The sequence below is a fragment of the Phacochoerus africanus genome, chromosome 8 (genome assembly GCF_016906955.1).
Source record: "Phacochoerus africanus isolate WHEZ1 chromosome 8, ROS_Pafr_v1, whole genome shotgun sequence".
NCBI lineage: Eukaryota > Metazoa > Chordata > Mammalia > Artiodactyla > Suidae > Phacochoerus > Phacochoerus africanus.
In genome coordinates this window covers 165,268,840-165,281,610 of record NC_062551.1, presented here as the reverse complement: position 1 = coordinate 165,281,610, position 12,771 = coordinate 165,268,840, and the positions used below count along the sequence as shown (strand labels likewise).

Genomic DNA, 12,771 nt, shown 5'->3' with positions numbered 1-12,771 from the left:
TAGACCCCTAGCCTGGGAACCTCCATATGCCGCAGGTGCAGCCCTAAAGGAAGAAAAAAAAAGTTAACAGAGTAACCTCACTGGAGTCTCAACCTGCAATGCAGCCTGTAACAAAATTGCAATGCCTTCGCCAGTACTGTAACAGGTCTTGCTCTTCCCCAGATACAGTTAAATGAAATGGTAACATTTTTCACTGTGTCCATTTCCATTTCGCCTCTAATATAATTTCCTGATTCTGAGGCAGCTCTCACACTCATTTTCCTCTAAAGAGGACAGCGAAGAGTAATCCCTCTTAAAGTCACAGGGTAACTAATGCCCCCGCCCAATGAAGAATCAACAAAGTCTCAGTTCAGGTTTAATAGGAACTACAAAAGGTCAAAAGTGAAACCCCGCTACTGACACACCAGTCGGCCTGCCACGTAATTAAAGCACAGGCCATTTCCTCCCGAGGAAGAAAAGTCTGGCCTCCCTAACCCCTGCAAGAAAGGCCTGTCCTGTCCCACACATCTGAGCTGAGTATAAGGTCTTGTGTTTTAAGCATGACAACAGTACAAAAGACGTTCTGTTCCTCTGGACACCCACTGCCGCCTGGCCCTGAGATGGTCCAGCGCTCACTTCTGTTTAGAGAAATACTCTTTGCTCTTCTGGACATCAGGCTTGATGGTATCACTGCCAGGCTTCCAACCAGCCGGGCACACTGCAAGAGAAAGGGTCCTAATTAATAACCCGACCAGTGGTAAACTCCGCCCTTCCAAAGACAATTGGATTCCTCAAAATCAAATCTGCCCTAAAGAGCATCAACATTCAGGAGTTCCCCTCGTGGGGCAGCGGTTAATGAATCTGACTAGGAACCACGAGGGTGCAGGTTCGATCCCTGGCCTTGCTCAGTGGGTTGAGGATCTGGCGTGGCCATGAGCTATGTGGTATAGGTCGCAGACACAGCTCAGATCCCAAGTTGCTATGGCATAAGCTGGCAGCTACACCTCTGATTAGACCCCTAGCCTGAGAACCTCCATATGCCGCAGGTGCGGCCCTAGAAAAAAAAAAAAATTAAAAAAATTAAAAAGTTTAAAAAATAAAACTAAATTAAAAATAAATAAAAAGAACTTCCTGAGTGAGAGATTAAACTCTCACCACAGCAGCAACCCAAGCCGCTGCAGTGACAACACTGGATCCTTAGCCTGCTGTGCCACAAGAGAACACCCTCTTTGTATGCTTCAGAAATACACCTTTAGGAGTTCCTATTGTGGCTCAGCGGTAATGAACCTGACTAGTGTCCCTAATGTTGCAGGTTCGATCCCTGGCCCCACTCTGTGGGTTAAGGATTTGGCGTTGCTGTGAGCTGTGGTGTAGGACGGCAGCTGCAAGTCTGATTTGACCCCTAGCTTGGGAACTTCATATGCCACAGGTATGGCCCTAAAAAAGCAGAAAAAGGAGTTCCCGTCAGGGCACAGCGGAAACAAACCTGACTAGGAACCATAAGGTTGCGGGTTCGATCCCTGGCCTTGCTCAGTGGGTTAAGGATCCGGCGTTGCCATGAGCTATGGTGTAGGTTGCAGATGTGGCCCAGAATCCCACATTGCTGTCACTGGCGGCTACAGCTCAGATTAGACCCCTAGCCTGGGAACCTCCATATGCCACAGGAACAGCCCTAGAAAAGGCAGAAAGACAAAAAAAAAAAAAAAAAAGAATGAAGTTCTGGAGTTCTAGTTGTGGTTTAGTGGTTAAGGAACCCCACTAGTACCCATGAGGATGCAGGTTCGATCCCTGGCCTTGCTCAGTGGGTTACAGATCTGGCGATGCCATGGACTGTAGGCTGTAGACATGGCTTGGATCTCTCGTTGCTGTGGCTGTGGCACAGACCAGTGGCTACAGCTCTGATTCAACCCCTAGCCTGGGAATCTCCCCTAGCCTTGGGTTTGGCCCTATAAAAACAAAAAAGACCAGAAAAAAGAGAATGAAGTTCTGATACATGCTACAGCCCAGGTGAACTTGGAGAACATCCTGAAAACATTACGCTAAGTGAAAGAAACAGGACACAGATGGAAAGATACTTTATGATTTCACTTGTAAGAAATATCTAGAATAGGTAAATTGGTAGACACAATGCAGACATTACCAAAGGCTAGAGAGAAGGGAGTGATGGGTTATCGCTTCATGGTTACTGCCGCTTTGGGATGATGAAAAAGGATGCGAAATTCATGGTGGTGATGCACACTATGAAAGTACTGAGTGCCATGCCTCTGAATTACACACTTAAAATGGTAAATTATATCACATATATAAAAATGTTAATTAAAAAAACACTTGAGTGACTTGCCCACATACCCAAGGAAGAAATAAGCTAATAAAGACAAATCCAGGACTGTGCAAACCCCAACAACAAAGCTGCTTCTTCCCTCTGGCAGCCTTGCAGAGATCTGAAGGCAGCAGGCAGCAGGCAGCTGCCCTTCTCTGTGCTCCTTCAAGCTGCCAAACCAGACTGCCTGAAATACAAGGGGGGCAGGAGCTCCACAGAAGGCCCTGCTTGTTTCACTCAGCAAAAGGTCTGGGTACGAGTCTTTTGTACCCTTACAGGCAGAAAACCCTTCCTGCGATCCCTCGCGCCTTGGGCAAGCCTGAGGCAAGTGAGGCAAGGGAACCAATCTCTGAATTTTCTACTCCATGTGCTGTTTTGTCTTCTTGGAGACATTCAGTCACTGAAATCCAGTAACGGAGCAGCGGCAAAAGTCTCACTTGCTTAAGAGAGGGAGAAGCCCCTTTGGGTCCAAGGATGTCACAGCCTCAGATGTCAAATGCTGCAAAACCAGCAGTCTAGAAACAAGGGGTGGGTGGAAAAAGCACCAAACGGCAAACCCAGCTTACTCGACTTTTCCTGAAAGCTCCCTTTGATTGCTATAGTCATTGGCTTTTAGTGGCACCAAAGGGTTAGAACATAAGTCTTAAGTATAAACAAGGTTCAGAGAACAAAGCGGCATAAAAGCACAGACCAGACCCAGAGTCACCCAGTAGTTTACCAGCAGGTGCTAAGAGGGAACCAAAGATTCTTCTGTCTAGAAGAAAACAGAAAGCTTTAGGAGAATAACCCAATTATAAATCATGACACAAAGACAGGAGGAATAAAGAACAGAAAGAAGGACCTTACAATGCAGTCTCCTTGGCACTAAGGCTTCTTGGCACCTAAGACCATACCAATAATTAATGACAGGACAGAGAGAGCCACACTTGGATGCTGCACTCATACTCAACAGTACTGGTTTTTCAGAATCAATATGGAGCCCAGCAGAAGGGGTTAAGTCCCACATTCACCAGCCTTCGAGTGCAGCTGAAGTTCCACGACCCTCCAAGGAAAAAATGATAACAGTCGTGGGAACCTAGAATGTGGGAACTTCCTTAATGCACAAGGGCCTTAACGCTGACCTTTTCAGTGTTCTAATTACCTAAAAAAGGGAGGGCTTTGAATCTATATCCCAGGTCCAACATTAACTGACTACATTCTAAGTGTTAGTTTACTGTCCTTAAAAACAGGAACAGGAGTTCCCACTGTGGCAGAGCAGGATCAGCGGCATCTCTGGAGTGCTGGTATGGAGTGGGCATTGCCACAGCTGTGGCACGCGTCACAACTGCAGCTCGGAGCTGATCCATGGTCTGGAAACTCCATATACCACAAGGCGGCCAAAAAAAAAAAAGGCAGGAACATAGAATATACAAGTACCAGGTCACACCCGAAACTAGTATGATGTTTTTCTGACCATACCTGCGGCATGTAGAGTTCCCAAGCCAGGGATCAAACCAGTCACAGCAGTGACAATAACCTGCTAGGACGCCAGGGAACTCCTAATATAATGCTATATGTAAATTATATCTCGACCTTATTTTTTTGTGTTTTGTCTTTTTAGAGCCACACCCAAGGCATACGGAAGTTCCCAGGCCAGGGGTCCAATCGGAGCTGTTGCTGCCAGCCTACGCCACAGCACCACCAGATGTGAACTGCATCTACGACCTATACGACCTATACCCCGGCTCACGGCAACGCCGGATCCTTAACTCTCATGGTTCCTAATTGGATTCGTTTCCACTGTGCCACGATGGGAACTCCGTTATCTCAACTTTAAAAATAGCAATGTAGGAGTCCCTATTGGCTCAGCAAGTTTAAATCTAGCTAGTATTCATGAAGATACCAGTTCGATCGATCCCTGGCCTAGCTCGGTGGGTTAAGGACTCGCCGTTGATGTGACCTGTGCTGTAGGTCACAGACATGGCTCAGACCCGGTGTTGCTGTGGCAAAGGCCAGCAGCTGCAGCTCTGATTCTATCCCTAGCCTGGAAACTTCCTTATGTCTCAGGCATGGCGCTAAAAAGCAAATAATAAAATAAGGGAGTTCCCGTAGTGGCTCAGCAGTTAACGAACCCAGCTAGTATCCATGAGGACATGGGTTCAATCCCTGGCCCTGCTCAGAGGTGGTTAAGGATCCAGCGTTGCCATTAGTTGTGGTGTAGGTTACAGATGCAGCTCAGATCCAGAGTTGCTGTGGTGTAGACCAGCAGCCACAGCCCTGATTAGACCCCTAGCCTGGAAACCTGCATATGCTGCGGGTACAGCCCTAAAAAGACAAAAGAGACAAAGAAAAAAAGAGTCTAGCCTACATATGCAAGCTCCTAGAAACGTCCATGAGGACCAACTGCCACCCCCAGCTCTTTGTGCTAAATCTCATTCCCCACCAGGGGGCAGGCTCAGCAGCTGTCCCTTCAGTGCAGAGCAAAACACACACAGGCTTCTGCAAATGGTGCCTTCAGACCAGTGCTGATTCCCATTATCCATGAGCCTTCCACTCTAGCCAAACTCGTACTTTTGGGTCCCGCCAAAAAACACCACCTTCCAGACTCTTAACTTTCACCTCCTTTAACTCACAAGATCAGAGCTGAAACAAGCCTCATTTAGAGCTATTACGAACTACTTATCTTCTTAAAAAAATGAGCTGTAGGAGTCCTCATCGTGGCTCAGTGTCATCAAACCCAACTAGTATCCATGAGGACCCAGGTTTAATCCCGGGCCTTGTTCAGCAGGTTAAGGATCTGGCGTTGCCATGAGCTGTGGTGTAGGTCACAGACTTGGCTCATATCTCTCGTTGCTGTGGCTGTGGTGTAGGCCAGCAACTATAGCTCTGATTCGACCCCTAGCCTGAGAACTTCTATATGCCACAGGTGTGGCCCTAAAAAGACAAAAAATAAATAAACAATAAGATGTACTGAGACAGAAATTTGTATAAGTCATTCTGTGTACTTGGTGTCAGTAGCACTTACAAAATTATCTTATCCTCAATTACATTAATCTGGGGTGGGGGTAGGGTTCAAGATCCCCTTCTACAGACCCAGTATTGGCAGCACTCTGAGGAGATGCGTTCTTAAATCTAAACTCTTAGTTAGGATAAGGCTGTCTCATTCCAGCAGCAAATACACTGGGCGGAGGTGGGGAGATACCAAAAGCCACAGCCTTGGGAGTTCTTACTGTAGCTCAGCGGTAATAAACCCAATCAGTATCCATGAGGATGCAGATTCAATCCCTGGCCTCACTCAGTGGGTTAAGGATCCAGCATTGCTGTGGTTGTGATGGAGGCCAGCAGTTGTAGCTCCGATTCAACCCCTAGCCTGGGAACTTCCATATGCCACAGGTGGGGCCATAAAAAACAAAAAAAAAAAAAAAAAAAAGCCACATCCTTACAAATTCAAAGGATGGGATCAAGTGCTTCAAGACTTTATGAAAACAAAGGGAGTTCCCATCGTTGCACAGCGGAAACGAATCCAACTAGGAACCGTGAGGTTGCGGGTTCGATCCCTGGCCTCACTCAGTGGGTCAAGGATCACAGTGTTGCCGTGAGCTGTGGTGTATGTAGATGGCAGGCATGGCTCGGATTCTGTGTTTCTGTGGCTCTGGTGTAGGCCGGCAGCTGTAGCTCCAATTAAACCCCTAGTCTGGGAACCTCCACATGCCACGAGTGCGGCTCTAAAAAGCAAAAAAAAAAAAAACTTTGTGAAAACATGGTAATGATACTATATGAGAAAAGAGCTCAGAGTTCCCATCATGGCTCAATGGTTAACGAATCCAACTAGGAACCATGAGGTTGTGGGTTTGATCCCTGGCCTTGCTCAGTGGGTTGAGGATCCGGTGTTGCCCTGAGCTGTGGTGAAGGTTGCAGACGCGGCTCAGATCTGGCGTTGCTGTGGCTGTGGTGTAGGCTGGCAGCTGTAGCTCTGATTCGACCCCTAGCCTGGGAGCCTCCATATGCCTCAGGAGCGACCCTAAGGCAAAAAGCCAAAAAAAGAACAAAAAAAAGAAAAGATCTAGAGCAGTGAAAAGGAGGACCTACACTCTAGCAATGCTACATTAAAAAAAAAAATTGAATCTGCTCAGTCACAGATTTTACAAGGACAGACTCACAAAAACATTATCTTTGGGGAGATTTTTTTTTTTTTTATTTAGGTTTTTGGAGGGTTTTTATTGGTTTTTTTTTTTTTTTTTAGGGGAGCACCTGTGGCATGCGTTAGTTCCCAGACTAGGGGTCAAATCGCAGCAGCAGCTACCAGCCTACACCGTAACAACAGCAACAAAGGATCTGGGCCACATCTTTGACCTACACCACAGCTCATGGCAATGCTGGATCCTTATCCCACTGAGCAAGACCAGGGATCAAACCCACATCCTCATGGATACTGATCAGGTTCTTAACACACTGAGCCATGTCGGGAACTCCCATTTTTCTTGGTCTTGGTCTTTGCTTTTTGCCAGGCCATGCGGCAACTTGATGTGAGGACAACCACAGCTACAGCACTGAAAACGCCAAGTCGTAACCACTAGACCATGAGAGAACTGCCACAAAAACATTCTTTGATCCTGAAACAATGAAGAATCTTGATATTTCACTTCAAACCCCCTAGCCCCAACTCCTCCTTTAAAATAATTTTTATATTAAACATTTATATAATTTGGTATTTGGTGACTACAATTCTTACAAATAGGGCAACTACATCACACCACAGAATGGATTCTTTAGAAGATAGAAAGTATTAGTTGTTATCTGCCTATTGTCTTTGGTTAAGTTATCTTAGTCCAATTTTTATTTTCCAAATTTCAAAACTTGTTTAAAACCCTAATAAAACAAGTATCATCTACAGGAATATGGTCTTCTCCCAATAAACGACCGTCAAGAACAGCCCACTTCTCTAGATGTGAGTCTCGATTTTTTTTGGTTGTGCCCTTACACACCTAGGAGATGCTCCTACATTCCTTTAACAAGTTGACTCAGCAGCAGTGAGCGATTCTAAATGAGCAGGGCAGGAGCTGGGAATACGCAGCTGAAACAAAAAGCCTTTACATTCTCCTCCCCAAGCCTTTCCATTACCCCACCACACCCACCCACAGTAATCCAAAGACTGCAAATGCCTTTTTTTTGTTGTTCCTTGCCTCTTCCAAGGCCACTCCCGCGGCATATGGAGGTTCCCAGGCTGTAGCCGCCAGCCTATGCCAGAGCCACAGCAACACAGGATCCGAGCCGCGTCTGCGACCTATACCACAGCTCACGGCAATGCCAGATCCTTAACCCACTGAGCAAGGCCAGGGATCAAACCTGCAGCCTCATGATTCCTAGTCAGATTCGTTAACTGCTAAGCCATGACATGACAGGAACTCCCCATAAAGACTGCAATTTCTTAAAGAGACATAAAAATTCTTTTCTTATCTGGTAGACTTTGTTCCTTTCATTCTCCCCACCCCACCGTTCTGATGTCCTGTTAGCAGGCGACCTGGCTTACCTTCCCCATGTTTATCAGTGAACTGGAAGGCCTGAACTAGTCTCAGAGTCTCATCCACGGAGCGGCCAACAGGAAGGTCATTTATGGTGATCTGTCGAAGAATACCTTTATCATCAATAATAAAAAGGCCCCTAGAGAGAAAACAGTCAAGGTATGAGGCAGAGACAGCAGTTTTAGAAACGGCTCTGTTAGAGCAGAGCAGAAACTGAAATGGGTTGGTCTCTGGCACTTACACTGGCCTTCCTTCCCCTTAGGCCCTCAGGCCTAAAGAACGAAATGAGACCATGAACGATCAGTGATGTACGTCAATTCTCTCTCCATAAAACAGGAAAAAATGAAACTAGAACTCTCTACAGATCAGGGCTCTACCTTTCCAATAAAAACCTTGAGCCAATCAGACAACTCTCTTGATGACTGTCAGTCAGCTCCCGTGCAGGTTTTTACCTGAATGAGATGCCTTCATCGGCCTTCAAGACCCCGTAGTCCTGCGCAATGGTGCGCTTGGGGTCTGATATCAAGGGAATGTTCATGGGTCCCAGTCCTCCTTGCTTCTTGGGCGTGTTGATCCTACAAGCAAAAAAGTCAATCACATTCATTCAAATTCCTCTGTAGCAAAAGCATTAACTGTATTCCTTCCCATTTCCAACCTTCCTAATCTAACTCCCCAAACGCTGCATGCTTTTCCCAGCAAAGTAAACAGCTGGGGACAGTTAAAGTCACCAGGGTACATGCAGTCTCAACCCAAGCTGCCAGGTAATAAGAGAACAACAAGAGGAAGTCAAAACACCTTTGCACTCCTTCCATGAGGAGCCAGAGGCCAATACTTGAGAAAGTCTATTGCCAAAGCTGCCCAGTCCCGGTCACTGCTCAGTTCAAAAGTCCACGTGCCAAATGGACCAAGAGATTTACCAGGCCAGATGACAGAAGTGAGAATCCACAGAAGCACCAATCACTTGGCAGTTGAGTTTCTTAAATTCTTCTGCCCTCTCACTGAAAGCAATGATCTCCGTGGGGCACACAAAGGTGAAGTCAAGTGGGTAAAAGAAGAACACCACGTATTTTCCTGGGGAAAAAAAAGGAGCCACAAATTAGCCTTCAAAACAGACTTCCTTGCTTCATAGACAATGAAAACCTAAAGACATTTTCCTATGGAAAAAAAGAAAGATTTTGTGTATGTGTGTGTGTGTCTTTTCTAGGACCGCTCCCGCAGCATATGGAGGTTCCCAGGCTAGGGAGCCAATCGGAGCTGTAGCAGCCGGACTACACCACAGCCACAGCCACACAAGATCTAAGCCGCGTCTGTGACCTACACCACAGCTCACGGCAATGCCACATCCTTAACCCAGGGATCGAACCCAAAACCTCATGGTTCCTAGTCAGATTCATTAACCACTGAGCCACGACGGGAACTCCCAAGAAGCCTTTTTAAGTTGAGTTCCTATGCGGCTCAGTGATAACGAACCAGACTAGTAACCATGAGGATGTGGGCTCCACCCCTGGCCTCGCTCAGTGGGTGGGTGGTTAAGAATCCGGCATTGCCATCAGCAGTGGTGTAGGTCCCAGACTCGGCTTGGATCTGGCATTGCTGTGGCTGTGGCGTAGGCCAGTGGCTGTAAGTTCGATTGGACCCCTAGCCTGGGAACCTCCATATGCCACAGATGTAGCCCTGAAAAAAAAAGAAAAAAAAAATTTCTCCTAGTAGGTAACAGGATTTCTAGCTGGAATTTTACTAAAGTTACTCTACCAATTGAAGTAGATCTTCAACCTGCCAGGCAGCCTCTCACCACACCTAATGGGCTGAGCTGTTTGGAACAATTTCAAATATTCACTTATTTCCAAATAGCAGCAATGCTTGAAAATCATAACTAGCTGTTCCTTTTTGAACTTCACTTTGAAAGCTAACACCATTCATCTAAACAAACTTCTCTAGGGCTCTGCCTAACAAGCTTCAGCAGGTCAAGCCCTAGCGGGCAAAGAGCAGCTCTTCCAAAACCTCAAGGCTTTACCCTTGGGCCTGGGTCACCTCCCTAAGGTGCTACTTACTTTGTTTGCCAGGAGAAGCCTCCCTCCATGGGGCCCCACTTACCTGCTCGTGTTCCAACCCCTATGTGAGATGTGCTAAGAAACCTAGTCGTAAGATCTACCCAAAAGCTAACTCTAGGAACTGACTGCTATACCACTACAAAAGGTATACTTGACACCTGTTTCAGATTTGCATTCCAAGGAATCTATATTTTCAATTGTCTCAGAAGGCCCTGCTGCTCCAGGATTGCAAGATTTAAAAAAAAAAAAAAAAAAAGCCTCGTGAGAATGCCAGGTGTCTACAATAAACTATAACAGAAAGAAGCTGTTCCAACTGTGACATCAACTCTTTTCTGAGGGCAAAGTAGTCAAAGGAATGTGCCTAAACTCTCTGCCTAATAATACAGCAATTGCGACACATGCATTTCACAAACTGAACAGGCAGACTCATAGTTGCCACTGTTTGAGCACTGAGATTTTAAATTGTTGAAGGCGTCTTACAACAAGATAAAGAGACTGAAAAGCAGTACCAGGAAGATAATCAAGATAATACGTCCAGACATAATGAAGCAGTTGGGACTCAGGACATCTACCCTCTGATCACTGAGGATAAGGACCACTTCAACTCCACAGGAAACAACAGCCTCCTACCCCCAAAGACCTAAGAGACTTCAAAAATCATTTTACAATCAAACATGACAAGAAATTCAGAAGTTAAACAAGCCATCTCTAGACTGTATTATAATTCCATATATTGAACCGAAGAGAATTACTTTTACCTTTGTAGTCAGATAGGCTGATATCTTTGAACTGACCATCTGGCATAACAGCAGTTGCTTTGAAGTGGGGGGCACGGTGCCCAATTTTGGCATTTCCTGAAGACATATTGCTATCAGCTGGAAAAGATAAAAAAGCAAATTAGAAACAAGCCTTTCTTTCTAGATAACCAGCAACCTTCATCTCCTTAGAGACTTAACTGTAGAACAATAAAGGAATTGTCCAGTGGTCCTGAATATACATTAACCTTTAGAACGCTAAGAAGCATGAGGCAAGCTTTCCAACTTTTCAAACAAAAACATTACAGATCTCTGAATCTCAGCTCATTTTCATTTGAAAATAGCAATTTCTTGGTAAATTGAAGTTAAACTCTTGTTTTTTTCTGAACCATCACTTGTCCAATTGCATTTTCTTCTGTATTTTCATTAAACAGGTGCACAGAGAGAAGGAGGTGGAAACTCCCAAAGCTAGACCCAAATGCACAATGCCGTGAACACTCCATGAACACTGAGCACCCGACTCTGAGAAGCTGCCATGTTACCCTTTTCTCTAGCCTGAGCCTTTGGAACACGGGAAGCACACTTAACCTTTTCACGGTAGATGTGCACACACAGCACACACCCTAAAGCCAATCCAACTTCTGAGAGGCAAGACCAGGAGTCTTGCATGTGCTCAATTTCAAAACTTTAGGTGTTGTGTTTAAGGCCCAAAAGTCCTTTCAAAAATGGGTTTCTGATCTTGGGACTAAGATCCCGGGGCAATAACAAGTAGAACAAGAGTCAATTTTTTATGAAAAAGCAATGCTGCATTGGATTCACCCTGGTCAAGGCCAAGATTAGAAGTCAAGATTTAACCCCATAAGCCATCGATTTGAAAGACCCAAAGAACTAATTTTTCAAGTCCCAAAGTTCTTGGTTCATAAAACCACAACCAAAAAGAAACGTTGTGAGCATCGACTGTCAAACTTTTTTACTGGGTTAGCACCTTTAAATAATAAAACAAACAAGAAAAAACCAGTAAGACACGAAGCAACTTGGCAACCAAACATAGTATACGACCCTAACACTAACGGCCTTCTGGTCCAGACCTGCTTTTCCGGGTGCCCCCACGTCCACTAAAGCACAACCAATGGGGGGGGGGGGAGGGCGAGGGAAGGCTGCAGGACTTCCAGCCGACGAGGTCCCCTCAGGAAAGCTCCCCTTGAAGTTCCCCGGAGAAAACTACGCCCCCCCCCGAAAGGCCAATTCAAGTGGCTTTCTGCCACCCCCATCGTCCCTCCGCTGCACTTCGGAAGCACCAGGAGTCTTCACTAACGGCACTTAGAATCACCACAAACCCCATTCTGCACATGGAAAAAGATGGAGAAGGGAATCAGGACCCACGGCTACACTGGTGAGCATCAGGCACAGCCTTTTCCCCTACTACACGACGGACGGGCAGTCCGTTTCTGATCAGTTTCTGAATCCGTCTTAGAAGCTTCGGGAACCCGTCCGCCCCGTAGGGGACCCCGTCACCACCCACCCGCCCTGACGGCCCCGCCAAGCCAATCAGCGCCCTCTGCTTGAGTTGCCGGGGGAAGAGGGGACGCTAGGCGCGGGCGGCGTCGGGGTTCAACCAGGCAGCTGTCCCGCAGGCAAAGGGGGTCCCATGTGAGGGTCCCTCTCCGGCAGAGCGCCCCCCCAGTTGAGCCGGGCGGGCCGGGAGGAAGAGAAGGAAGAGGAGGAAAAGGCAACGAGAGAAGAGTGGGGCGCTGCGGTCGGTCGGCTGAAGCCGCGCCGCCCACAAACTCACCAGTCCTCAAGCAGAAGCCACCGAGCGCAGTCAGGAAGCAGACACGCGAAGCACGCGCGGGGCGCTGGCCTTTATAGCCCGTAAGGCTCTCGCGAGAGTCAGGGCGGGCCGGGGGTGCGGGCGGGGGAGACGGAAGGGGGATCTGGCCCCAGCACCGCCCCGACCCAACTCGCCCCGCCAGGATGACTCAGCGCTTTCCTTCTCTGGGGGCGGGCTCGGGTGGAGACAGTTCCAATCCCCTCCTCGCCTTCGAGGGCTGAGGTGTCCGCGGAAGGCACCTTTTAGATCACTTTCCTTCCCGATGCCTCCGTGAATCCAAGATTTGAGGCGGGGCGAGGGTGGGGGGGTCCGTGCGCCTTGCCCTTCAAGCCCA

General features: G+C 47.1%; 1 protein-coding gene across 1 annotated transcript; it reads right to left on the bottom strand.

Annotated features, from left to right (window-relative positions):
• Window positions 1–342: 342 nt before the first annotated feature.
• Window positions 343–12,543, bottom strand: PRDX1 (peroxiredoxin 1). Its single transcript, XM_047789235.1, has 6 exons — window positions 12,399–12,543; window positions 10,610–10,726; window positions 8,718–8,871; window positions 8,253–8,375; window positions 7,809–7,939; window positions 343–697 (listed from the first exon to the last, which is right to left on the bottom strand). The coding sequence occupies exons 2-6, from the start codon at window positions 10,713–10,715 to the stop codon at window positions 612–614; spliced, it is 600 nt and encodes a 199-aa protein (XP_047645191.1). The 5' UTR covers window positions 10,716–10,726; window positions 12,399–12,543; the 3' UTR covers window positions 343–611.
• Window positions 12,544–12,771: the final 228 nt, after the last annotated feature.

Excerpts from the sequence above, each read along its gene's own strand:
- PRDX1 (XM_047789235.1), bottom strand. The coding sequence starts at position 10,715 with ATGTCTTCAGGAAATGCCAAAATTGGGCACCGTGCCCCCCACTTCAAA. Across the intron at positions 8,872-10,609 it reads CAGCCTATCTGACTACAAAG|GAAAATACGTGGTGTTCTTC; the intron begins GTAAAAGTAATT and ends TTTTTTCCCCAG. Across the intron at positions 698-7,808 it reads CACTGATAAACATGGGGAAG|TGTGCCCGGCTGGTTGGAAG; the intron begins GTAAGCCAGGTC and ends TTTCTCTTGCAG.